The sequence below is a fragment of the Lacerta agilis genome, chromosome 14 (assembly GCF_009819535.1).
Source record: "Lacerta agilis isolate rLacAgi1 chromosome 14, rLacAgi1.pri, whole genome shotgun sequence".
In the NCBI taxonomy this organism is placed as follows: domain Eukaryota; kingdom Metazoa; phylum Chordata; class Lepidosauria; order Squamata; family Lacertidae; genus Lacerta; species Lacerta agilis.
This window is the reverse complement of record NC_046325.1, coordinates 20,101,105-20,128,885: the sequence shown is the minus strand read 5'-3', so window position 1 is coordinate 20,128,885 and position 27,781 is coordinate 20,101,105. Positions and strand designations below refer to the sequence as shown.

Sequence of the window (27,781 nt, the reverse complement as noted above, 5' to 3'; positions counted from 1 at the left end):
GCTGCGGCTTGGTTTTTGAATGGTTTTGGGACTCCCAGAATGGATTAAGTTCAAGAACCAAGGTACCAGTGTATGTATTTTTTTTCTGTAGATCTCAGGTCAGTTTACAGCATAAAATGACAGTATAAAAAACAATCATAGAATAGCTTTTGAGTAGATTTTTCTCACTTCTGCTTCTCTGTGATAGGCATGCTTATCTGGATTAGCCTGATAAACTAGAGGAAAGGTGCCTCAGTTGGAGCTTCTTTACAATCTGAAAAGTTTTGGCAATAAGTTCATAATGAATATGTGAAATATGGAGTGGATGGGAAGTTATATGTAAAGAAAGAAGATATTCTTTATTTTATTATATTAGATTTTTTTCTTTTAGTTGATTTGCCTTATAATTTTGTATTAATGGATGATGAAGAATATTTCGTTTATTTCAATTAAGCAAATAAAATTTAAAAAACGGAAAAAGCAAAAAACAAAACAAAAAAAACCACTATAGGAAAGTTGGAGCTTCATTACGACTGAAAAGATTAAAGTTGGCAGTTTGCGGAGTTGATATCTCTAATCACCAGCCTGTTATGAGCAACACCCTTATATTTTCTGTACAGCAGAGGAACTTCCTGAAACGTTTTTGGCCCACTGGTAGATTATTCAGTCTGTGAGAGCAGCATACACACAAACATTATCATCAGCTTGAGCCTTCACCATCCTCCATTTCACTTTATTCAGTTTGTTTATTTCATGACATTTAAAAAGAAAAAAGAAAATTCTTCCTTTGAGGAGTTCAAGGCAACAGCTGTAGTTCTCCCACCTGCCCATTTTACCCTCACAGCATCTTTGTAAGGTAGGTTGGATGTGACTGGCACTTCATAGATGAGTGGCGATTTAAACTTTGCTCTCCCTGGCCCCATCCTTTAAATTGCACCCGTAGAAATGCCTCCTGTATCCCCAAACACAGAAGTGACTCCATTGGATCCTGAAGTAAGTCCATCGTTTTTGGCTGATGGCTCACACTTTCATACTTGCCACATGATGACTTACAGGTATAAGATGATTATAATGATGGCAGGTCAGATATGGCAAGTAAATGGGGAAAAAATTATGTGGGACATGCAGCAAAATATTGCAAGATGGCGTGTTTTCATGCAGAATTCTAGTGACTCCTGTCCATTTTCTCTTCCTCTAAATAGTTACTCCACATGCCATGGCTACTCAGCATTGGGGTGTTTGTGGGGGTTCCTTGGAGGAAAAGTGGGATAGAAATGTAATAAATGAATAATGAAATAAATATTTATTCCATCCCAAATAAGGTGAAGGAGGGGAATCTCCATGTGTTTTAGTGATCTCCTGTGCACCCTTACCTCCTTCTGCTGCTGCTCCGTTGTTTCTCTATTCCTTACATTACACCAGAGGATACTGAGGAAAGGAGGCACTGGCTAACAGTAACATTATCTTTTTGTTCTAGGAGCAGGGAAGGTTATACTGTGGGAGGTTGCCAGCATCATCCTATCCCCAGGATGGGAAACACAAATACTAAACCGTGAGTTGGCTCTTGTTTAGCTATTCTCCTCACCCACACACCAACCCTACCAGGAAAGGAGGAGGAGGAGTTTGGACTTGATATCCCTCCTATTACTCCCCTTAAGGAGTCTCAAAGCGGCTAATGATCTCCTTTTCCTTCCTCCCCCACAATAAACACTCTGTGACGTGAGTGAGGCTGAGAGACTTCAGAGAAGTGTGACTAGCCTAAGGTCACCCAGCAGCTGCATGTGGAGGAGCGGGGAAGCGAACCCGGTTCATCAGATTACGAGTCCACCGCTCTTAACCACTACACCACGCTGGCTCTACCAGGAAAGAAATAGAAATGCATGTCTTAGGAAATGATGTCTGAAAGAATCGGCACAGTATCTAGATTTGATTCAAACCCCCCCCCCCCCCCATGATTATTACTGCCACTGTAGTATAGGAATTAGAGTGTCAGACTGGGACTGGGGAAACCTAGAATCAAATCCCTAATCATCCTTGTCCTTTGATGGGTGGGCAGCTGACCAGTCACTATCTTTCAGCCCCAACAACTCAACAGAGTTGTTGAGAGGATAAAAGGGGGGTGAGTTGGGAATCATATTTGACACCTTGACTTCATTGGAATGAATGGTGAGTTCTAAGTGTAATAATACTATGATGGGCACATCACTGCTAAGATGTCTTTAGTTCAAGGGACAATACTTTCCTAAGGAGATAAACACTCTGGAGTCTTCTTCTTCTTCTTCTTCTTCTTCTTCTTCTTCTTCTTCTTCTTCTTCTTCTTCTTCCTCTGCAGAGGGGAGCATCCCCATGTGTCACTGTAGGACTCAAGTCTCCTGAAGTTCATTTTTGTACCCAATGTCCACCTTGGTGTGTGCATAAGGAGTTAACTCCAGGAAGCTTTTGCTATGAGTCATCTCCCTCAGGCTGCCTGTCCTGCCCAGAGGCAATCTAAGAACAGGTCTGAGCTTTATAGCTCCTTGTCTGAGCAATAAGCCTTAAGTGGTGTTTCTCTTTCACTCTCTGTCACAGCGAAACTCATAGGCTTCAAAATCTGTAGGGCTCCTAGGTAGAGAATTGCTGACAGATTTACTCACCTACCCCATCACTCTTCCCCATATCGGCCTGCACAAAAAGAATTCAGGATCCTCCAATGTCTTGAGAGAAGGCATCTCTAGGCTGAAAATCAGGCTGGTGTTTTTTCCCCCTTCCCAGTCCTTAGGAAACTCATGGGCCTCAAGGTCAGCAGGATTGCTAGGTGGAAATGAGCAGGTGAAGTTGCTAACGTACCCCATCTCTCTTTTCCACAGCAGCTGGCAAAAACAGCATTCAGGGTCCTTCAGGATCTTAAGTACAAGCCTGATATTCATTGGGGGCGCATTTCAAATGGCTTCTTCACCTTTGCTCTTCCATGAAAGTGCATTCAGCAAGGGGAGGTCACATCCCAGGCAATTAACTGAGTGAAATGTACTTCTGCGTAAACATGATTACAGTTGGGTTTTAATCAAGGCCTGATTTGCAGAAACCAGAGTTTCACTGTTCAGCTCTATATTTTCTCTGTTTGCTTTTTGCAGGCTGAGCTCACTGGGAAGCCCCACAAAGACTTCTGCAGGAGTCATGATCCAGGACCTGAAAGAGGACATAACTTGCTCCATCTGCCTCGATCCCTTTGAAGACCCTGTATCCATTGACTGTGGGCACAATTTCTGCAGGGTCTGCCTCTCTGCCCACTGGAGTGGATCCTCGCGCTATGGGTACCGCTGCCCCGAATGCCGCCATCCCTGCAACCGGGAAAGGATGATTCCGGACACTCGGCTGCGGAGCCTGGTGGAAAAAATTGGACAGTTGCCTGTAAAGGAGGTGGTTGAGGAGGAACTGGTGAGACCCAATCTGGAGAGGCTTAAAGTGGCTTATATAAGTAACCATTCTAGACAGCTTCCACTAGGATGCTTGATGCAACATGAAGGAATCACAGCATCAATGCAAGTGTTGGCTGGGGAATCACATTTTGCATTTTCCTAGCGCCTCCTCTGACAATGAGTTTTCCCAATAGAAAATGAATGCTATGAGTCAATTCTCTCCCACCTTTACCTGAACCTGCATGTAAAACACATTCTCTATGAGACATATGCTAATGGCTGCTAGCTTAGATGTTGTTTTAAATGTGCTAGCCAGGGGTCAGCAAACCTTTTCAGCATGGGGCAGGTCCACTGTCCCTCAGACCTTGTGGGGGCCAGACTATATTTTGGAAAGAAATGAAGGAATTCCTTTGCCCCACAAATAACCCAGAGATGCATGTTAAATAAAAGGACACATTCTACTCATGTAAAAACACGCTGATCCCCGGACCATCCTTGGGCTGGATTTAAAAGGCGTTTGGGCCGGATCTGGCCCCCGGGCCTTAGTTTGCCTACCCATGTGCTAGGCTGCTTCACAGAGACATTTATTGCCCATCCGTCCTGCTCACCTCCAAATTGCAACATGCCCTAGATTAGAACACCTTAAAATTCTAGCCTGCTGTGGTGAGATTTATTGGTCAAGAAAGGAAGAGCTGTATAGTGGGTGGCCAACAGTCGTCATCTGCCAGCAAGATTTTGGTGCGCAGACGTTCAGTTGTCAACCTGATGTAAAACTGATCACAATTACAAGTTGATCTGCTGTGCTTTCTTCTGTGTTGACGTCTCTAAGATCCATGGGGTTGCCAGACTGTGGAGCATCTTCAGAGCTAGGTGACCTATCCATCTCCCTTCTCTTTCAGGAGATACTGGAGCCAGGAGAGCCAGTGCAGCTGGTGGGTTTGGATGATGATGGAGATCTCTGCCTGGATGAGGAAGCCTTGAGCCGCTGCTTGGAGCAAGGACAGGTGAAGGACGCCCCTGTCTGCCTGGTCTCCATTCTTGGGGAGCAACGGCGAGGAAAATCCTTCCTGCTGAACTTTCTCCTACGGCGGCTTCAGAACCTGGTGAGCACAAATGCATGGGAACTTCTCTGTGTGTGTTTTGTTAGGGTGGGCCAACAGGTGATGCTTACAGAATTTCCATTTGAAAAGGGTCTGGCTTGGATGAATCTCCTTCGCAGATCATGTTGCCCCATCTCATCTAGGTAATCAGCTGTACAAAACAGGCTTTTGTGCAATTGATTTTGTGCAAGTCAGAGCTGAAATATTATTTATTTTATTTTGTTTATGCCGTGGCATTTTAAATGAGGGCAGTGTGCATGTGGTCAGCCATCCAGACCCTCGCCTGCTTAGCTTTAGCAAAATGGTGACCACATGCACCTTCAAATTATACCCTGGGACACATTTGGGGTCAGAGCAGAAGTTAAGCAGCTGTGCGGACATCTAAGGGGGGATATCAGAGGTATAAGAAGATGAGCACTGCTGGATCAGGGCAAAGTTTCATGTAGTCCAGCATCCTGTTTTCACAGTGGCCACCTAGATACTTATGGGAAGCCTTCAAACAGAACTTGAGTACAACAGTCCTCTCCCCGCTTGCAGTTCTCAACAATTGGTATTCAGAGACATACATTATATGTAGGGTAGATGCTCCAGGTGGATGGGGAGGGGAACCAGATATACTCTTGCTCTCTTCCACCCCTATGAGATCTGGATCAGACAGTGGTATTGTCCTATCTAGCTCAATACCACATAGCTTGCCTTTCCATCCCCTGTCTTCATGAACATTATGTGGGTTTTACCAGCATCACCATCCTCTGCCTTTCTTCCTTGCTGGCAGGAGGCTGAGGATGAATCATGGATGGGTCAAGAAGATGAAGCGCTGACGGGTTTTGAATGGCGACCAGGACCTAACACCACCACCAAGGGTGTGTGGATATGGAGTCGGCCATTTTGGGTCCAGAGTGAAGATGGAAAGGTAAGAACAGCACAGCACAGGCTGTGAAGGTAACTAGGGGAAGAACAAGAGGAAGAAAGCTTCTCTCCCTCAATGGAAATGGGACTTTCTGGTCATCCCAGCCCCCTGGAGATGCCCACATTAAATACTTCCATTCCACATAATCTCTGCCCCACACTCCTCGCATCCTAGCTCAGCTTTCCCCAACCTGGTGTTCTTTAGATGTTGTGGACTACAGTTCCCATAAGCCTCAAACAGTACTGGAGTTGCAGTCCAGAGTACTAAAATGTCCAGGCAAATGGAAAGGTCTTCTCCTTGCACTGTAAAGCTTATAATGTTAGTACTGTAACTGCAGCCTTGGGGATTGAAGTTGGAGTGTCACCACAGAAAATGCTCTCCCCTTGCAGAATCACAACCACCCTGTGAAGTCTGTTAGGCTGAGTGACTTTTTATGGTTATCCAGTGAGCTTTGTGGCTGAGTGAACTTTGGCCTTCCAGATCCTAGCTTGATATACTAACCATTACACTACACTGCACATCCTCTAAGTTCTATGGTGGGTATTTAGAGCAGGGCCTTTCTGGAAGATCTCATGACATTGGCAGGCTGGTACTAGAAGAAGAACTTCATGGGGAATTTGGATCCCAAGACATTTAGGATGTTCAAGGCACATACCACCCCCTTCACTTGGGTTCAGCAGTGGACAGGGAGCCAATATGGCTTACCATCTACAACAGACACATGCCACCTATAAGCTATAAGTAGGTACTTTAGAGCCCGCTGGCCAAACTAATTCCTTTTCTCTCAGGAAACTTTTCCTACGAGAGTCCATTAATATCTTACTGTCCCTCTAGATTGCCATGTTCTTGGTGGACACAGAGGGGTCGATGGATGTGGAAAGAAGCGTTGAAGATGGTGTCAAGCTCTCAGCTTTCTCCATGCTGCTCAGCTCCTATCAGGTGGGTTCCTACCAGATCCCTCCTTTCCAGGTGTGCGTTCTCTACTTCCTTCCTGCTGCAAAAGTAAGTTCAGCGCATCTTCTGACACCCCTGTTGTTTCTTCCTAGATACTCAATTTGGCCACCATGATGAAGGACCCAGATTTGGAATACCTGGAGGTGAGTGGGATTGTAAAAGGGGAAAGGGGGATTAGGCATTATCCAGGGGAAGGATGAGGGGAATAGTTGGCTGGAATAAAAATACCTGGTTCTCTCCATGTGGGCTAGAAAGGTGGGTGGGCAAGATCCAGAATTCCTGAGTTCCCCCAAGTTTCAGGGAAGCAGAAGGCTGGATATATAGAACTGGAAGGGACAAAGCTTATTTTTGTCTAACAGTCCCTGTTAGACAAAAGGCAGGTTTCTGCCCAGCAGAACAATCCATGCGGCCAAAACTGCCTCGAACTGCAAGCAGAGAATCCGTGCACTGCTGGAAAATGCTGGAAAAGCAGATGCCAAGAGATGGCTCCTGCAAGCCATGCTGCACTCTGCAGTGAAAGGCAATAAACCCCTTAGGGCACCTTTCCCTGACCTGTAGCCCTCCAGATGTTGTGGATTGAGCTTTTGGACCAAGATTGCTGTGGACTGAGTTTGAATCTTGTTCAGCCATGCAACTAATCATGAACCAGTCAAGACTTCCTCAGTTTTGCCTACCTCCAAGGGATATTACGAGCATAAAATGAGATGACTCTAACTATGTTGTGGGGGTGGGGAGAGGTAAGGATACAAATGGTGATGTACACAACTAATACCACAATGTAATAAATACCATAGCCATAAATTTATCCAGTGGGGTTTTGGCTCCTCGCTTCTGAAGCCCATGGCTTCTTGAGAGGGGAATAGATCTGGTGGGCTGGGCTAAAGGGCTAAAGTAAACCAAATTTCCTCATTTCCTGGGTGGGTCTCCCACTTCCTCTGCCCACAGATGTTCATGTATGTAGCTGAGACGGTAGGAGGCTCCTGCAGATTAAAGCCCTTTCAGGTAATGCACACCGGCTGTTCCACTTCCTTCTCTTTGTTCCATTCTCTTTTTCTTCTCCTACGATTGCCATGATGTTCATGTTCTCCGCCTCGCCGATCTGTCAAAGAGCTCCTTTGTTCCTGGGCTCCCATCGCCTCAGCCACCTCTCCCAGCCTCATGTTCCTCTGCCTGGCACCCACATCTCTTTCTCTCCCATTTGCAAGCAGCCAATAATTTACTCTTCCCACTGCTTTTGTTGCTGTTTTTTTAAAACACCCCTTTGCATTTTCTTTTCAATCATAAGGAGAGTGTCACAAACCCAAAATAACACCTCTATGTGGAATGAAAAAGGCAAAAAACGATATATGATTGGGCAGACATTGATTTGTCCACCCAATTCATATGTAAATCAGCTCTGGGTAATTCTGCCTATCCCAAGGTTGGGAATTTTATTCATCCAAAGGGCCATGCTTCTTTCTGGGTCACTTTCCAGGTGTCACATGCCAATGGTGAGTAGGGCCAGAAGCACACAGGAGAAGACCAAGGGACATGCCTTTTACCTTTGTACTGTAGGCAAGTTTCTGCAGACACTTGCATTCCCCTCTCTGTCCTTCATCCAGGCAAGCAAGAGTGTTATCAGAATGCAAGGAGGGCTCAAAGTAGGGAGTATGGCTTGGGGAGAATCCCATCATTTAAGTATGTGCTGTGTGAAGGCGTGCCTCCTTTTCTTTGCACTGAATCTTCCCATGTTCAGCTTTATTCAGCTTGCAAACAGAACCTGAGCACAATGGCATTCTTCCACTTGTTTTTCTTCAGCAATTGGTATTGCATAGCCGCTGGTTCTTTTGGACTCACTGCTGTCCATGGAAGCGCAGGTTAACCCAGTCAGATGGGCGGATAATAATAATAATAATAATAATAATAATAATAACAGTTGCATTTGTGCATTTTTACATTAGGAGGCATAGAAAACAATGCCTGGTGTTGAGTAATACAGAGGGAGACATGCTCTTTTCCCTGTCTCATAATACACAGGGTCATCCATGAACAGTGTGAAATTCAGAACAAACAATGGAGAATATTTCCTCACATGGAGCATGGTTTTAACTATGGAAGATGCAGCAGCGACCATCAACCTGGTCAGGCTAAAGTTACCAATGGCTGCCACTGCTACTGCTCAAGTATCAGAGGCATTGTCATACGTATGGAGGAAAAACTTAAACACGATGCAGAGTTTTCAAAAATAGACCAGAGGCAATTGTACTTCATCCACCAGAGCTTTACTGCTACTGAAGGCAAATGAGCATAAATGGTTACAAATCCAGTACATTCAGGATTGGCACAGTCCATAAAATTCCAGTTGCAGCAGTTACAAAAACTTAAAACAAGACTAAACCTTAACATTAAGCATACTATGTACAGAACACCACACCAGAAGGAAGAGAAATAGAAAGAGAAAGTAAAACCCAGGCTCCTTCTGGCCTATATTTATTGTCAGCATGACCTTGACTGGAAGATAAGAGAAACAGTTCAAACCAGCTGTACTCAGCTTCCAGAAGGTATACAATCATCACCCTTCTGCTTGCTTCTCTCACACAGAGAAGCTTCTAGTAGCTTTTCGAATCCTCTTGTATTAATCAGAATAGGAAAGATCTCTACACATCAGATCAATACTTTCTGCACTAAGAAATGCAAACTGGTCCTTTAGTGGCAGTTACCCATTGCAGGTCCAGGGAGACCCCACACCTGCCCTGTCCCCAAGAAATGTCTGTCTTGTTGGGATTCAACCTCAATCTGTTAACCACCATCCCTCTTCCAACCACCTGCAGGCACTCACACAGGACAGTCACTGCTTTCACTGGTTCTGATTTAAATGAGATATTGTTTGCATCATTTGGGTTTCCCCTTTGTGTACAGTTTTCAGCCTTCCATTATCCTTTTTCGGACTCAGTGCCCAAGCTGGACACAGTATTCAATGTGTGGTCATTGAAAGGATTTGTGTAAGATGAATAGAAGCATATTATAGCTGTAGGAAAAGCAGTACACGTCCTTCGTCTCTCTCTTGCAGCATCTTGATGTCCTGGTGCGTGACTGGTTCTTCCCACCTATCTTTGGATTCCAGGAGGGACAGAATTACCTCCAAAGTACCATACAGGTAAATGTGACAATGGAAGCATTGGATGGACAGCCTTTCTCCAGTTTCTCCGCTCCAACCGTGTGAGTAAGGTGGTTACCAGGGAGAGGGCCTTTTTGTTGGTGGCACCCCATTTTATAGAATGCCTTGCGAAGGAAGATTTGCCTGGTACCCAATCTATGGCGTTTTAGGGTTGAATAGAAGGTCATTTTGTTTATCCAGACACATTGATTCAGGGATGGGGAATGAGATTCAACTGGTGGGGTGGGTCCTTATCTCATCTACCTTCATGGGCAGCTTGAACTGGTGGGGTGGGTCACTCATCTGTCATCACAATGATGCCAGATAACTCATTTTTGTCCACATATTTTGAAGGGCACAGCTTTGTACTTTTCAGGTGCTGTTGATAGGAGATGGGTACAAAACCCCTTTGGGCCCAGCCACACCTTTACTTACCCCACACCTGGCATCAAATATGATGACAGGTGTAGGGTAAGTGGACTTGACTTGGCTGAAATGGCCTGGTGGGTGAACCTGGGCCACTGCTTTAATTGCAATAGGCATATTTAAATTCTTGTGCCAAGTACTGTCCCCCTTCCTGATTTTATGTTCTAAATTGCTTTTAGCTTCTGGACTTATGTAGGATTCTGTATTTTATTCCAACTGCTGTTTGTATTACTTATCATTTGCTTTATTGGCTCTATTGTTTTTACTGTTGAAGTTATGGCTTGTTGAATGGGTTAGAAAACCATGCAGGTTAGAAAACCATAAGTGAGGTTACAGGGAACCAGGCAGAGGGCCTTCTCAGTGGTGGCGCCCACCCTGTGGAACGCCCCCCCCCATCAGATGTCAAGGAAATAAACAACTATATGACTTTTAGAAGACATCTGAAGGCAGCCTTGCTTAGAGAAGTTTTTTAATGTTTGATGTTTTATTCTGTTTTTAATTTTTTGGGAGCTGCCCAGAGTGGCTGGGGAAACACAGCCGGATGTGCGGGGTATTAATAATAATAATAATAATAATAATAATAATAATAATAATAATAATAATAGTAAAATGAATAAATAAATCCAAGCCTAACCAGCTGCTTTGGAAGAGTGCTTGAGAAGTCCCATTCACAAGAAGCCTGGCTCTGGGTGGATGGCTACATCTAATTCTCTCTCATTCTTTCCCCTCAGAGACTGGATCCAAAAAGGCACCCACAGGCCCTGGAGGCCCTCAGGAGCACCAGCACCCGCTGCTACCTGATGCCTTTCCCTGGCAGGAGACTGGTGGTGGGAACTGAGGGCACCCTTGCAGGTAAGAACCTCTTCTCTTTCCATCATTCCCACAAGTGCTCCATAAGACACACTTTTTTCCTCCTAAAAAGTAAGGGAAAATTTCTGTGTGTCTTATGGAGTGAATGTGTGGTTGATCGCTGGCTCCCTTTCCAGCCCCAGCCCCTTGCCCAGGCCTCCATTGCTGAATGTTCTGCAGACGGAGGCTGTTTGTTTCCCCAGCGACATGTGACTGGCTGATTAGATTATCTGGCTGAAAACTGTAGAAAAGGCTCCCTTTCCTTTCCCAAAGAAGCTGCAGAACTGTGAGTTGAACCCTATAAAAACAGGATTTTTTCCCTTTGCAAAGTCAGCTCAACAACTTTGAGCTGATCCTCAAAAAACAGGGCTTTTAACCTTTGCAAAAGAAGCTGCACAACTGTGAGCTGATCTCAAAAAAATGGGGCTTTCCCCCTTTCCTCCTCTAAAAACTAGGTGCGTCTTATGGAGAGAAAAAATACGGGTAGCTCCAAATCCAACTCTTGCTCCTCTAATCTGCATTAGCTCTCTGCAGCATGTGAGCTGTTCACTCATTCATCCACTAAGTGGAGCTTTGGTTCCACAATAAATTCCTTTGTTAATCCATAGTGGCGTTTTCTCCTTGCTAGCCAAAGACTTTAAAGAGGAGAAAACTGATTAATTCTGCTATCTGGTGTCTGGAATTCCTGGTTCCCTTTGATGCCCTCTTTGTTTCTTTGGTCTGCCCATAGAAAGTAGTGCAGAATTCCAGAGCTGGCGCTAGACAACAGTATGTACTACTTAACCCCAAAGCAATAGAAAAGCATTTTCCCACTTCTGTCATGTAAAGAAGAAGAAGAAGAAGAAGAAGAAGAAGAAGAAGAAGAAGAAGAAGAAGAAGAAGAAGAAGAAGGGACTTTTCTTTCATTATTTACCAACCTTTCACCTCAAGGCCCCAGGGTGGGTCGCAACAACTACCACAAAATGTTAAAAACAACTTGCAATAACTTGGGTCCTTTAGTCGAAACAAAATAAAAAAAAAATTCTTTCCAGTAGCACCTTAGAGACCAACTGAGTTTGTTCTCAGTTGGTCTCTAAGGTGCTACTGGAAAGAATTTTTTTTATTTTGTTTCAACTATGGCAGACCAACACGGCTACCTAACTGTAATTGGGTCCTTTAGCCTTTCCTTTGGTCCTTCCAGTTTCTCAGGCTTTGGCATCACTTATGTCAAACCTAAATGTGATGCAAACAAATGTTATCTGTCGCTTTGATCTACCGTTTCTTCTCACTTTCTCCCACCCACGTCTAATGGGAGCCACAGCAGCCTGGATCAGGCTGCAGGAAGGTGGAGGCTGCAGCTTCTCAATGCCTACCCCCCAGACCAAGGCGGCTGAACATGTGACATGTCATCAACCCTGACCACTGGCTATCCTGACTGGGGCTGATGGGAGCTGGAGTTCAAAAACATCTGGCAGACCCCATGTTCCCCATCCCTGGTATTGAACGCAAACCTTTCACCAGAAGGTTGGTGGTTCGAGCCCACCCAGGGATGGCAGTGCAGGACATTGGATTAGATGACCCTCAGGGTCCCTCCCAACTCTACAATTCTGTGGTTCTAAGTTACTGCTCCAAATGCTCTGCTCACGTGCTTTTTGGTTTCTCGCTCCTTATATTCACTGGCGTGGTAGAATGTAAAACCGAGGAGGGCTACAGAACCTTCAGCATCATCCTTTGTGGCCATCAGGGGGAGCAGCTGTTCTGAGAGAGTCATTTGTTACAGTTCCTTTGCCTGAATTGCCTGCTTGGTTTTTGTTTCCCCTTCCAGACATGGATGAGGATTTTAGGGATTGCCTGAAGGCTTATGGGAACGACATAGCCAGATCAGCTGCAAGGCATGTAAAGAGTGACCAGGAGGGAAGAGCCCTTACAGGGGCACAACTTGCAGCCAAGGTGAAGGTGAGAGATGCAGAATCAAGTCTCTGATCTGGACAGAACATGGAGAATTCCACCTGTTGGATTTCTGCCCACCACACTGCCCTGATAGGCACAGAAGATGTGCTATGTGCAAAGAGATGGCTTAGGGTAGGCTTATATAAAAGAATGGAGGCTTTTGATTCTGCTCTGGCTTAATGGAAGTGCCGCGGGCACTTCAGCCCTGCACAGCACCCCCGGACGTTTCATGGTCTATGAGTGCTGCACCCATGACAAACGGTCCTCAGCTGCAACCCACCAGACTGCTAACTGAAACCTGCTTGCTTTATTTATCACAGACAAGGATTATGTGAATAAAGAAGTTGTTTATTGTGTACAAAAGCTTGGGGTTTCTGATAAATAAACAGTATTCAAGAAACTTATAAAGAAGGTCCTATACCGGCCTATTACCGCTAGATGATACCTGCCTATTCCCTCTAACAGTCAACTAATTAACAATAACAACACATTTCACAACAACTGCTTTTCGGCTCTGATAACTTCCACCAATGCTACACCTCAGACTCTTAGACCTAGCTCTCACTCCTGACTATCTCTCCCTCCAACTAACCGCCTCCCACACAACTTATTCTCCCCCCCCCCCGTTAACTGACCACAGGGAGGGGTATTTATACCCGGGCTGAGCCCGCCCCTTTGGGTTCTAGCTGGCACAAAATTTAACCCTTACATTGCTTAGTCCTGGCTTTGGGCTAGTTCTCCACAGACCCCATGGCAGTGGGAGATTGTTGCCAAAGGAAAAACAAGGACGATTGAGGGTAATTATCCTTGCAAATTCCCCCCCCCCCAAGGGATGGGGTGGTGGTGGTGGAGGGTAGTTCATCTCAGTACCTGGTTCTCACTCCAGCATGGAATGTTTGGGGCAGGGAGACGCTGAGTGCAAAAGCACTTCACCTGCCAAAAACCCTCCTACACCACCTTTAAGAAGCAGAAGTTCTCCTGTTAATTAGAACTTAATTGGACTAAAGTACAGGCACGTGCTAAAAGAGATTGACCAATAAAAACATTGCCCTAACATGCTTCTGTACATATAACTGAAGTCTGATCCATTGACTCTCTTGTTGTCGGACTCCAAGATCCATCAGCCCCAGCCGATGCGCCCAGTGGTCAGAGATGATGGGAGCTGTAGTCCATAAGCATTGCTGGCGGGGGGGGGGGCAGACATGTTCTTCATCCCCGTGTTGCTTTTCAGCAGGTGAAGTTTTTCACAGCCCAGAGCTAAACATTTATTGCATGCTAATAGCTGGACACTGTGCGGCTATTAAATGCACAGCTGTAGGGGCTGACTTAAAAGCTGGCCAGTTCAAGTCTAGTTTTTCTCTGAAATGTAACCGTTGTAAACAGGGTTGAAGTATGATTCGGTTTTTGTGTGATACTGTTTTGGCTACATGAAGAAAGGCTGCTACCGGTAGTATGTATGTGTGTAGGTGGGTGTGCTCTTGGAAAGAGAGATACCCACTGGTTCTAGTCTAAAAATAATTTAGACCCGCCTGATATCCAATGGGTGGATGTAACTCAGTGGCAGAACATCTGCCTTGAATGCAGGAGGTCCCAGATTCAGTTCTTGGCATCTCCAGGTAAGTCTGGGAGAGACTCCTGCCTGGAGAGGTGCTGCCAGTCAGTGTAGACAGTACTGAGCCCCATGAACCAAAGCTCTGACTGCAGGACTGCATCCTGTATTCATTAGGAGCATCCATAGCTCAGTGTGAGAGCAACACGTTTGCATGCAGAAGGTCCTAGGTTTGATCTCTAGGTAGAAAGGTTCCTGACTAAAATCCTGGAGAACCACTGCTGGCCAGCATAGAGTACAGACAGTACTGAGCTAGATGGACCCAATGGCCTGACTCAGTATAAAGCAGCTTCCTACGTATTTTGGGACAGGGACCAACTCATTTCCATCCCTGCCACTCACCTCGCTTACTACTTCAGGACTAGGAGAAAGTTCGAGATATGAGACGTCTCCGTCAGGCACACTGCTGCAACTCAGTGGTGCCAGTGACTCCCTTCAGCGTGTCCAAATGTTAGTGTGGGTGTGGCTTGTCCTAGCACACAGGCTGAGCTGCAACCCCGCAGCAGTGGAACTTAGGCCATGCTGCCAAAGTCAAGATTTGGTTTTTTTTTTCTCTCTCTTTTCTTTCCCTTTTTGGGATTTGCCAGTTGCCCTGGCTTGAACTCCATTTCTCTTGTGTTTGCCATTGGTTCTGCTTCTTACGTTTGTTTGTTCTAAACCCCATTGCAATCTTGATATTTTTATTATCCTAGTTGTATTATTTAACTGTTAAGGTCTCTTTAGCAGTGAGGTTGCCTTATTAGGGCCGAAAGTCAAAACATCATTTGTAAAAAAAGCAAATGAATGTACACATGCTCCCAGTGTAGGAAAACAAATGTGACGTACGTGCGGACTGTGAATGTATTTAACTGCAGCACTGTGGCTTCTGACAGTATGTGACTGTCCTTTGGTGTGGGGAGGCAGTTGTGAACCCCATCCTCAGGTGCCATCCTTTTCTTCTCTCTCCTTTTCAGAATTTCTCCTCTCTGATGAAGAAGTATAAGTTTGGCTTCTCTTCAGTCACTCAGGTATCAAACTTCACCCCCATCATCTGATGTTCATGATCAGCCCTGCTTCCGTTTCCTTGACCAGGTCCCCATATTGCTTGTCATTTGGCTTACCTGTTTGATATATTTAAGCAGAAGCTGCATTTTTGGACACGGCATCCATCAGCCATGGTATATCTCAATGGTAAATAATACTATAACCTTGCAGAAGCTAAGCAGCTCTGGGTTTGGTTAGTGCTTGGATAGCAGACCACTAGGGTCCATCACTTTAATTCCAGTCATGGAAAGATGGTGGGGTGTAAGTATGATCAATGAAATAAAAAACCTTCTAGAGATGGGATTGAGAGGTCAGTGGCGGGGAATGACAGCTTCTGTTGATGCTAGGAGCCAGCTGTGTTATCAATGGGGAAGGCCTGTAACTCAGTGGTAGACTATTCATCATGCATGCAGAAAGTTCAGGGTTCAACCCCTGACAGCTCCAGATAAGCCGGGGAGAGATTACTGCCTGAAACCCAGGAGAGCCACTCCCAGTCAGTGTGTACAACACTGAGCCACAGGGACCAATGGTTTAGCTTCGTGAAAGGCAGCTTCCTCTATTCCTGCCCGTCACCACAAGGAAGATGTCATATGCAAACTGAAGAAGATTGATACATGAATGAACACTTATCTTCCTTTGACTCTTCTGGCAATGGGGTTTGAGGGGACTCAACTGAGAAAATGAGCATCTTCCATTCTTTCCTTTCCTTTCCCCCTCCCCAGATGGCTATCACCTTACACAATCTGGACACCCAGGAATGCCTGAGGCAGGAGTTTGCAGATTTCATCAGAAAGCAGGTAAGAGCAGAACCAAATGAACAGGTGTGGCTGTGGGTTAAGAAAAAATGTTGGCAAAGAAAATGTTGAGGGATTTCTGAGGGTTGGATTTGGGGAAAGGAAATGAATGGGCCGTGCAGGGTGCTGGTGGCAGAACACATTTATAATACCGAACCACTGCTGGTTGCACTTTAGGGATAACAGATGGCATCATCTGCATGATCCATTTGAGAAAAATGTTTGGAAACCTTCGAATTTTTACACGATTTGGATAGGATGTGAAACTCCAGGAGTGACTTTACTTTTGTACAGTAGGCTAGTTTCTGCACACACTCACCCATCTCTATCTATCCGACATCCAAGCAAGCACCAGGCATTGCCAGAATTCATGGACAAAATACAGTGAGGCAAAACAACAACAACAAACTCGCAAAAAGTTGGAGTTGGAGTGGTGAGGGCTGTGACTAGCAAAGAGGGGATCTAGCTATGCTTGGGAAGAGTCCCCAAGGGCCAGATAGAAAGGCTGGAGAGTTGCATTTGGCCCCCAGGCCTAAGGTTCCCCATGCGTGCCATATGGTCTTCTTGGAGAAAGGGCAGGAGAAATACATTTGTATTACTATGAAGTGGGATTGTCTTGAGTAATGAACTAGCATCTCCTTTCTGTTTCCCTTTCCTCTTACCCAGTTCTGCAACCCTGACACATCTTTTCCTTCTTCTGCCCAGGACGAGCTCTGTCGTCCCATGATTGCTGGCCTGCAAGTGACTCCCAAGTCCATGACGCGGCGCCTTCTGGGCAAGCAGTGCGAATTAATGCGGCGGTGTGAGGAGTCTCTGCAGGGTGATGAGCCGGGCCGGACAGAGTCCATCTTGTCGCTGGAGAACCACCTGAAGCACGAAGCTCAAATTTTTAAGGAGCGCTACCACCGCCGCTACAAATCCCATGCCCTCAAAGCTGGGATGGCAATTGGCGTGGGTGCTGTGGGTTTAGCTGGTGGAGCCATTGGGGCCGGTGTGGCAGCTGCTGTGTTGGCCGCAGAAGCCATTGTGCTGAGCACTGGCACTGCCGCTACATTTGCCATTGGGACCATGGCTGGCGCAGGCACCTTTGCGGTCATTGGGGGTGGGGTGGGGGCTGGCGTAGGGAGCAGCATTGGGGAGAGAAAGACTCAGGAGGCCAAGAATGTGTCTGAAGACGACCCTGAATGTGAAGAGGAGACCAGCCTCTCAGACGAAAGGTGCCTTATTGGTCAACGGAACTCACCTTAGGGTTGACAAAGAGGCAGTCCTATGACCTACAGCTTCTGCTGCAAACAAGTGGCAGATTGCTGTAGCCTGCACCCCTCTCCTTTTCTCATTTTGGCATATCTCCAAGGGTGTGGATGGGGGCAGGGGAATGGATCTTGCATACTGTCCTGTAAAACACATTAAGAATTGTTCTCCCTCTCCCTCTCCCTCTCGTGGCTGGTTAAGGGATAGCAAAATAGCATGCCCCTAGTGTCCATCAACATGGAGAGGTGACACACAAGTGATGACTGGAGGCCTAGTAATGTGGCCTTATGATGCTTGCGTGATTGCATTCTCTCTATTGGTAGGTAAGGGAGCAGTGCTTCCTTCTGTGTCCATTTCCAGCTTCCTTCAGTGCCTAGGACAGGTAACGCAGAACAGGGGGCCTCTGGAGTATCATGGACCCTTTTGCAGGTTACTTTTGCCCCCAACACCTATGCTGAGATAATAAGCAGAGTGGAGTGGGCGGGGAAATCGGACCCTTCCTATTTTTTCCTTGGGCTATCTGTAGCACCAGCAACACAAGCTAGGGAGCAGCCTAGGGGCATCCTGGGAGAAACATTACTGCCACCTCTTAAAAAAGGTACATATTGAAAAGTGAGCCCTCATTTTAGCCTCTAGTGTGAAGTCAGGGAATGAAAAGAAATTATTTTCTTCTTCATGCAGTTCAGCTGCACCCTCTCCTCCTCTCCCTGCTATTCATTTCAGGAAGTCAAAACCTTGCAGCTGTTACCATGCTCAGGGGGGTTTAATGGGTTTCAGCACCCTGCTGATTCAGTCTCTCAGGTATGCAATGTCAGGTGAGGGGGGGATGCAGTTCCTGATTCTACTGAACAGCAAAGGCTGCTGGGAAATTTGCACTGGTTCATGGGAACAAAGCCTCTCTCATTATCCTCAGGGAAACCTTCCCACTGGTTCTCCATAGTGTATTCTGAAGTGCCCAGAAACTTGAGGTTCTGATGCAACACGTTTTAGGAGGCTAAGCTAATTCATTGTCAGAAATACTCTATATTCCTTGAATTATATCCAAGTGCCTTGGCTTCAGGGGCTGCTTATGACTTGCCCCTGCCCACCCAGCCTCTCTTGGCTCTTGTTTCAGGAAATACATTTATTTATTTCAGTGTTTTTCAACCTTTTTGGGGCAAAGGCACACTTGTTTCATGAAAAAAATCACGAGGCACACCACCATTAGAAAATGTTAAAAAAATTAACTCTGTGCCTATATTGACTATATAAAAAGTAATTCTCTTGAATTTTTCAATTTTTCCCACAGCACACCAGGCAACATCTTGCGGCACACTAGTGTGCCGCGGAACAGTGGTTGAAAAACACTGATTTATTTCACCTGGCTTGGTTGTGTGTGTGTGTGGTTTTTCTGCCCCCTTCTTGCTCAGACTGCAGCTCAGGATCCAAACCTGTGTGGTAGGTCTTTCTACCACCGTTTCCTCCCCCTCCCATCTCCCCAAACACAACCAGTTTTATGAGAACACAAAAAGAACATCATATATCCTGGTTCTCAGCCATGACAGTGCTGTAGCCTCAGGTGACTTTTGCCTTAATTGCAGGGGACAAAATCCAGATGTGGACAGCCTGGAGTCAAAACAAGCCTATTGGCAGGACACGAGAAGGCTGGGGAAAGCAGTGTTTAGTCTTCATTTCCATCTTCTAAGTTTGCTTTGCAGTTTGGATGGTTACTCAGGCCAGCAAGATGTCAAAAGAAGCACACATTTTAAAGAACTAATGCTCTTTTTCTCGACGCAGGAAGGTTGACCAGTAAAGAAATAACAAATTACCTAAACTGGGGGAGGGGAACCTGTCACTCTCCAGATGTTGCTGTACTAACTCCCATTAGTATGACCAAAAATCAGGGATGACATCTGGAAGGCTACAGATTTTTCACTCCTGGCCTCAAAAAAGCGCCCCCCCCATTACAGTTGTATCATTTTCAGAGAATGTGGCTTTATTTCAAAGTAAAAACCAAAGGGGTACAAAGGATTATAATTATTCTTAAACTTGGAAAACTGGTTGGGCTGCTTTTGCCTGTATTCTTCCCCTCTTCCCGTCATTTTATCACTCTCGGTTTGAATGCTAATAAGTCATCTGTGCTGCAGACTCTCAAACCTGGCCACAAACAAAATGAAGATCATCTCTTCCCCTTAACAGATTTAGGTATGTCTCTGTTGTGCACTTGTGAGTTTCAGAGTAGCTTCACTGTTTCCCAAAGAACTCTGAGAATCATTTTCTGAGAGTATTATAAAACCTTCCTTAGGGGAATTCCTTCCAGTAGCACCTTAGAGACCAACTAAGTTTGTTCTTGGTATGAGCATTTGTGTGCATGCACACTTCTTCAGATATTCTTCAGGTATCTGAAGAAGTGTGCATGCACACGAAAGCTCATACCAAGAACAAACTTAATTGGTGTCTAAGGTGCTACTGGAAGGATTTTTTTATTTTTATTTTTACTATGGCAGACCAACATGGCTACCTACCTGTAACTTCCTTAAGGGATTATCCAGAGCATTGCTTTGTAGTCATGGCAGTTAAACAGGTTTGAAACAATGCTGTGCAAAAAAACAGAGCTCATTTTAAAATGATTGCCTGTTTTTTTGTAAAAAGAAATTGCATTTGAAAATGATCAGACTTTGGGTGAAATCTTTATTAGTGTTGTGTGGGAGTTTTGTTGCACTCACATGAATTTTTACGTGGCCTATTTCTTCCTTTTCTACAAAACATCCATCTGTGGTCTGCAATCTGTAGTCTGCACTTCCTGAGTATCTCATGACTTCCTTGGGTGTGGTTTCATGAAAGCACTAGAAATTGTGGAGGTTGTCTACCATGCCCTGCCTGATGGTTGTTGTTTTTAAAGTAACATCTTCTTTTATTTTTAAAGCGATCCATGTGTGGATGTTGTGGCGTTGTGTTTTGATTTTAAGGTAAAAGGACAGACCAGTTTCATGCAGTTGGTAGCCAGCCTCCTCAGCTTCCTCCACTTTGACTGAAGCCCAAGGAAAGAAATCATAACTCCTCCCATGTGGCTTTTTCAGACCAGGAAGCACTGACAGGCAAGAGGGCCACAGAGTGCTGGAGAAATTGATTAAAACAAAACAACAACAACAAAAACCCTACCGCTACTGTCCACCTTTGCAATGAATGATAAAGTAAGCTCAACCCCAACTCACCGTAACTGCAAATACTTTCTGAAGTGCACTGAGAAAGAGGCAGAAACATTCAAGCATCTTTCTCTGGGGAAGAAATTTTTCAAGGAATTAGAAGACAGGTTTCAGCACAGCACGAGTTTGAGACATGGTTAAATTTGTTTGTGTTGGCAATGGCTTTAGTTCCATCACAGCCCTAGTCCCCACCTGCTCAATCCCAGTTCCACAACCTTATCCACAATATAGGTTTTTGTTTTTGTTTGTTTCAATGGAAATTCATCTTCGGAAGGCCACTGGAAAGGAGGAATGGGAGAGGCCACCTCGTCTCTCAGACACGGCGTATTTTCATCTCACTTCTCTTGAGGGAATAGTAGAAGCCCTTCCACTGGGCCCAGTTAATGCCACTTGCATAGGAGAGGTGGGCCCCGCCAAGGTAGAAGCCATTCAGGTTGGAAACATGACAGCTCTTGAACCACCAGGCACCCGAAGACAGCGCTGCGCAGTTCTGCACAAAAAGGTCTTGGTCCCGGTCAAATGTGGAGAACTTCTGGCCATTGTGGTAGGTCAGTGAGTCACCTGGTGGGAGCGCAAAGAAAATGGTGTGACAAAAATATGGATTCCATAAAGCAAAGGTGGGTAATCTGTGGCACCTCAGATATTGCTAGACTTCCACAAGCTCATTGTGAAGGCCAGCGATCAAGGATGATGGGAGCTGTAGCTCTGCAACATCTGAGGTTAGCTACCTGCCATGAAGCCTGCTGGAATAAAAAGCTGGAGTAGTGCGCTTACTTCAGAGTAGATTCACTTGCAGCTAGGGGCCCTAGCTTGATACAACTGGCTGTTGGCATGCTTTTCAATGAGTGAACTTTCTTGTGATCTGAGTTTTGGGGCAATTATACTTAACCACACTGATGTATAGAAAATTTCCCCAAAGTTAAGAACCAATCCCTGGGAGGGGAGTTTGATCCAATGCATTGTCCTTACGTGACTCAGAACCAGGACTTCTGGATTATGTGGTGTTGGATGGGATTGGAGGTCACTTCAGGACTATCAACAACAGTAGCAGGGAGTCTGTGACTTCAAGAGTTCCTAGACCTCCATCAGCTATACTGGCTGGGGCAGATGGAAGTTAGGAGTCCAACATATGGAGGCCCACACGTTCCTGAGTGCTGCACTCCAGCTCCACATATCCCTGACTATTGTCCATGCTGGCTAAGACTGATGGAATTTGAAATCCAACAACATTTTGAGGGCCTGAAGCTCTCCACCCTAGCTATTGTAGTTGAAGGACCTATTTCCGGGGGTAGAGCCAATGTGTTAGGAGCTAGCACCCTACCCAATCCTGGGTATGGGGTGGGGGGCTGGAGTAATAGTAGAAAGGGATGACTGGTATCTAGGCACCCACAGCCCCTCACCTGCTCCCCCATCAATAAAGCCAGACACATGCAGTGTGTAGCCATCCTCTTCTGCACTGATAGCTTGTGGCGACAGTGAGAAGTCCGTATATCTGGCAAAGACCGTACTGTTCTCAAAGTCCTCCAGCTCCACACGTAGTTCATACTTCTGCTTCAGGGTCAGGAGGTGGATATTTTGCAGCCCTGGGCCATAGAGCAGATAAGAAGTATTATTTAGGAACCCAGGTTGTATACACACAGAACACAAGACGGCCACGCAACCACCCACTCTTTTCGTTGGGAGCGATGTATTGTCTGAGCCAGTGTCTTTGGACAGAAAAGTGGTGGACAGGCAGAAAAATGAAGGGGAACTTGGCTGCATCTCCTGGCTCAGAGTCACTGTAAACATGCTCACATTTTACACTGGAATCGTGTGGGCCCAGGAACATGTTTCAGCTGCATAGGGAAGAAACCCAAACATTTGGTGTTCTAGAATGTCCTGGCAAAGGAAAATGTCTGTGTCAAGAGCCGGGGGGTGGGTGGGGGAGTGCTGGAGAAGGAGGTAGGCTGGGAAGTGCATATGAAGAGAAAAGACAAGGAGGTCTCCTTGGAACAAAACCCATGGCCTGCTGAGAATAGAAAAAGAGGGCTGGAAAAAGGTCTCACATTATACCCTAGATAACTGGTTCAAGAAAGTTATGTTCATCACCATCTCAAAGAAATTGTAATCTTCATGCAACTAAAGGTGATGCTGATCTTTCGAACCGCCAACCTTCTGATCAGCAAGCCCTAGACTCTGTGGTTTAACCCACAGCGCCACCTGGGTCCTCAGCTTCAAAGCATGGATCTGTGTCTAAAAAGTGCAGGGCAAATGGTAAGTGTGGGTGAGCCCAATATCCATCCCATTTACTTGTGATTTTTGACCAATTGGCTTTTGGATTTTATCGTCAAAACCTCCTTGTACTGAATTTTTGTTACTTTTTGGTTGTCAATGACTGTCCTGTATTCATATTTTCTGTTTTGTTGTTGTTGTTGTTGTTGTTGTTTAAAAGGAGGAGGGGAGAGAAAGAAGGTATTTCCCGCTACTCATTTCTATTTACCCAGCCAGTATTCACTGTCTGCTCTGCCAAAGCCAAACCGATAGTCATTCCATCCCCGAAAGAAACTGATTGAACCATTGAATCTTTTCTGGAAAACCTGGAGAATGTGGCGGAAGGGAAATGACAGCATTAATCTCTAATGAACTGGTACCCACTCACCCCCCCCCCCCGGCCAATGTCATTCCTCCCATCACTATGGAAAACAGGAACCCCAAAGTGGTGGTTACATGAAGGAGGCGGTGTGCCTTCAAGGTACAATAACAAAGATTCCTTCTTCCCATAAACATTCACTCCCTCCTGCCTTTTTAAAAGTAAACTTTACTTAAAGTCTGCCTTTCCTGCTGCCAAACACTCATGAAGGTGGAAAAAGGTAAACAGTGAAACACAAGAAAGTATCAAAAACAAAACATAAGAAAATACATGCTCACAAATGAGACAGACAGACAGTCAGAACGAGAGAGAGAGAGGACAATGGCCAAAAAGAAGAAAGAAATGAAATAATTTACCAAAATTCACACACAAACTTTGCTTCATTGTGGTGCCTTTTAGGGCCACAGTGAAACACCTGGGAAAGCACAGAAACAGCTGAGCTACCTCCATCAATCTGCCCCAACCCTGTGATCCCTACTGCCAGGTTGAGATGGACGTCCCATCCCACACTTTGCTCTTGTTACCGTCCATTTTCCATCGTCGGTGGTCATGTCACAGTACACAGGCACAGGGATATTGGGGCCCGCAGGATAAATAAGGTACACGCCATCTGTCTCAGAGCCTTGGTCATAAATGTCTTCACAGTCTAGTGGGAGGCTATCTTCGCAGTGCTGTGGCTGCCGGGCTGCCGTGGTGGAGGCAAAATATATATATATTTTTTTTAACAGAAGTTAAATATATGTGCTCAATGTGGGGACGTTTTGGGAGGGCCGTCGCTCCTCCTCTGCATTCATCTAACTCCTCACATAGAATGGAATTGCTGAATAGGGTTTATAAGTTTAAAGCACACTCCTGGAAGGAAATAAAAACTTTCTGTGCTTCCCAGAACCTCACACCAATCCTGGAAGTGGGGATTGTGCGACAGTGTTGTTTCAGTCCCTCAGCTTTTCCAAGCAGTGGGATGTTTCAGGGAGTACCTTTTACAGGATCAATTCCCTTGCAAAAGAAAAGAATCCTGGAGACTTGTAAGCTACTCAAAGTAAGACACACCTAAGTCTATTGATTGCACTGGATTATAATGCTATGATTTGCAAAGCCTGTTTATTTACAAATGTATTACATTAGCTCCGGGAAGCAGGCAAACATCCAACATTGGGGGGGGGGGGGACTCTAGCTCAGTGGAACAGCATCAGCTTTGCAGGCAAAAGGTCCCAAGTTCAATAACCCACATCTTCAGGAAGTCTTGCCTGAAACTCTGAAGTCCAACTTCCAGTCACATGCCCTGGAAAAAATGGGACAACCTGGGGGTTTTGACGCCTTGCTCTCTCGTGATTTCGGGCCAATAAGTCACCCCGAAAAAAGCATTTTTTCCAGGTCTACGATCTTGCACTGGTCACATGACTTGTGCAGGATTTCAAACCCGGAAGATGGTGTCCTGGATTGGGGCCGCACTGTGTTGGAGGGCATGCAGTCAGTGTAGACTACTCAGCTAGATGGACCAAGAGTCTGACTTAATATAAGGCAGTTTCTTCTTATGTCTCTTGTCGAATTCTGCTAGTCTTTGGTGTACCATTAATGCCCCCCAAAGCAACAGTGTGCCCTAGGAGACCCCCACTGCAAAAGAAACCCAACCCTCTACATCAAAAAGAACACAAACACAAAATAAACTTCACTTTTCACTGCTGTATATTTCAGCTGCCAAAATGTTTATGCTGAGCCCCCACTCAAGGATGTGACTGTGGTCTGGCAAAGAAGGGGGTGGATAGCCAACCATCAAAGGAGATGCCAGGGACTGAAGATGGGATCTTTTTTTCATGCAAAGGGTCCCTGAGCTATATGACCCCAATGGGAAGGGATAGGAATGGCCGACAATAAACACGAGGGGCTTGGGCAGGCTCCACATAGCAGAGTCAGCAGGTCTTACCTTCAGGGTTGATGGCCTGTCCTTGTGAGGTGGGCAACTGAACAAGGAGGAGGAGGAGGAACAGCAAGCCTGGCTGGAACAGAGAGGCCTGGGAGAGTCAGGAAGAAAGAGCATGGTATTTTAAAACATGGTGCATACTGGGGACTCAACAGAAAACGTGGAGAGGTGCTCTCCAGGGTAGCTGGAGCAACAATCTGACCTGGCATAAGGCAACGTCTTATGTTGTAAGGATACAGTGGTTGTAGTGTGTGTGTGTGTGTGTGTGTGTGTGTGTGTGTAGACTGCCTTGTATTTCTTGAAGGAAAGGCAAGATAAAATTGTGATCAATCATTCTCTGTTTCCAAGCTGTGAGTGTTATTGCTTATGTATCCAAAAGGCTACCACCCGTACACAAAAGGGAAGTATCAGCAGGCTTGGAGGAACACTGAAAATTGCAGAACACAGCACAACACAATTGCACAACAAATTAGTGGGGAGAACTAAGCAGGGGAGGAAGATCCAGAAACAGACCAGCAAGGACAGAGCTTGGTCAGTGGCTGCAAGATGCTGACTGTCTTTTGGTGAGGGGCGGGGACAGAAAAGTTCTTCAAGGTGAACGGGACAGTCACTGGAATCCTGAACAGGGAACACCCCACACGGCAACATTTTGTTGCAGATTTCTCTTGTAACTGCTACTAACAAAATTTCAGGGAAAGATTGTCGGTTAGTCCGGTCCTATGCTGAGGATCCTGTGCTGAGATTTCCCTCGAAGAAATCTGAGCGAGAAAGCCACCACTTTGTTTTACTTGGAATTGAACTGAAGTTTTGGCCAACAGCCTGACATCCAGCAAGAACGCACCACAAAGAAATCTGAGTTAGCATTCATGACAATCTTGCTTGAAACAGCTCCCTGTTCCCTCAGACTGAAAGCTAAAATGGACATACATTTTTAATCTTCAAATGCTTGGCTGAATCTTTGTTTTATGGCTTGTTCTGAAGCTTTCACGAACCCCCTTGAGTCCCCCCTTTTTTTTGGAAGGTAGGGCAAATATTATAATGGAATACCCACAGTGGCATTAAACTATCCTCCTTTTTCAGGCGTTCATTGAATTTGTGGAGGGAGGAATAGGGATCATTGCCTTCCATTCTTGCTCCCAATTGCTACCTATATAACAACTTCTGCACACGCAGTGGGGGTGGGGGGAGGCTTTCTCTGTGAAATCTGCAAAAGTTGCAAAGTTTGTACAAACTACCAGAGGTACTTTGGGTGATATCCAGTGTTATTCATACTCAGAGCAGACCCAAGGGACTTAAGCGACTTGAGTCTATTTATTTCAATGGGTCTGCTCTTGGTATGACTTAACTGGATATGACCTCATTAAATCTGTATTTTAAAATTACCTAATGGTGCCACTGCTTTCACTTGCGCACCTCTCATTCTTTTTTCTCCTCCTTAATTAATTTAACCTTACGTGTTTCTGCTTTCCTTGTCTCCCCACTTTTCCAGTCAAAATTTAAGAGTTGTGCTTCTGCTAATTTGTCAAGCTCTACTATGGTCACGTTATGTGAATAGTGTCACATATCACCAGCACCATCATTGACTGATGAATCCTCCATAACTCCATACATCCTGGATACAGATTGCTTGCTTGTTTCGGATCAAAGCTCTAGTCTGGTGGAATTTCTCCATTTAGAAAGCAGGCACTAGATAGTGTTAGCTATATGGCTAGTAGAACAGGCATGCCTGTGGCTTGTGGGGTGGGGTGGGGTTGTCAATTGTAGAACAAGTGGCTAGATTTAGGAATGCAAGAAAAGCCCTCCTGGATCAAACACAAAGTCTCTCTAGCCCCTCATTCTGCTTCTCACTGCAGCTATCCTGAATCATCCATGGTGCACACAGGAAAGACATGAGTTCAACAGCCCTCATCAGTGTCTGGTTTTCAGAGGTATGCTATCACTGAAACTAGGTATTACGACATGTAACAACCATTGTTAGACCTCTCCTCTTTTAAAAACAATCTACTCTCAGGACATTGCATAATCTTTGATCAGTGAATCCCATTAATTAAATAAATCTTACACTTATATAGATCACTTTCAAAAGCCACTGATAATAGGGAGGATATTGCAAAGCCCTGTGAAGAAAATTAGACCTAGCTTCCCTCACCAACCACCACCACACACAAACAAATACCCTCCCCTCAGATTACTACATTACCTTCATGTTGTCCTACAGTTCCTCTTACTTTACAATTCTTTTTCCTGTATTTATAAGTCTGGTGTGCAGATCTTTTCCCTGCTCCTTTAGAAACTGTTTCTCCCACCGACCTTTCTCCTCTCTTGCTGGGTCTGGCATGCAGCTGCAAACAGGTTGCCTATTTACCCCCTCCCACCCCCAATGCCTGCCCACTAACACCCCCCAAGGCCAGGGATCAGAGACAATATGTAAATCCTGGATTTATAGTCCTGCAAGAATAAGAAGCCAGGAGGATTGGGTGGGGAGAGAGAGAGAGAGAGAGAGAGGAGGGGGGTGTATAAAATAACTGCAAGACAGGAAATGAAAGTTGGGGGAGAATGGGAGAGAGAGAGACTAAACAAGCCAAGAGCTTAGACGCTGTCCAGGGCTCTTGGCACAGAAAAGTTTTCATTATTCACCCTTCGCACGCACGTGCAAGAAGTTGTGTGTGCGAGCACACACAATAAGGGAGA

General features: G+C 45.5%; 2 protein-coding genes across 3 annotated transcripts; one reads left to right on the top strand and one right to left on the bottom strand.

Annotated features, from left to right (window-relative positions):
• The first annotated feature begins 704 nt into the window (after positions 1–704).
• Positions 705–18,490, top strand: RNF112 (ring finger protein 112). Its single transcript, XM_033171122.1, has 14 exons — positions 705–835; positions 1,457–1,531; positions 3,090–3,393; positions 4,274–4,477; positions 5,250–5,387; positions 6,219–6,323; positions 6,431–6,481; positions 7,284–7,340; positions 9,388–9,474; positions 10,632–10,752; positions 12,554–12,684; positions 15,241–15,294; positions 16,033–16,107; positions 16,810–18,490. The coding sequence occupies exons 2-14, from the start codon at positions 1,509–1,511 to the stop codon at positions 17,350–17,352; spliced, it is 1,893 nt and encodes a 630-aa protein (XP_033027013.1). The 5' UTR covers positions 705–835; positions 1,457–1,508; the 3' UTR covers positions 17,353–18,490.
• A 1,761-nt stretch (positions 18,491–20,251) lies between these two features.
• On the bottom strand, positions 20,252–27,562 carry MFAP4 (microfibril associated protein 4). Of its 2 annotated transcripts, none has more exons than XM_033171149.1 (6): positions 27,291–27,562; positions 25,094–25,181; positions 23,694–23,857; positions 23,020–23,116; positions 21,941–22,123; positions 20,252–21,101 (listed from the first exon to the last, which is right to left on the bottom strand). In XM_033171149.1, exons 1-6 carry the CDS (start codon positions 27,294–27,296, stop codon positions 20,854–20,856), a joined length of 786 nt encoding a protein of 261 aa, XP_033027040.1. In that variant the 5' UTR covers positions 27,297–27,562; the 3' UTR covers positions 20,252–20,853. The 2 variants fall into 2 exon arrangements, with proteins under 2 accessions (XP_033027040.1, XP_033027041.1); XM_033171150.1 differs by having other exon boundaries at positions 23,694–23,854; positions 27,291–27,560.
• Positions 27,563–27,781: the final 219 nt, after the last annotated feature.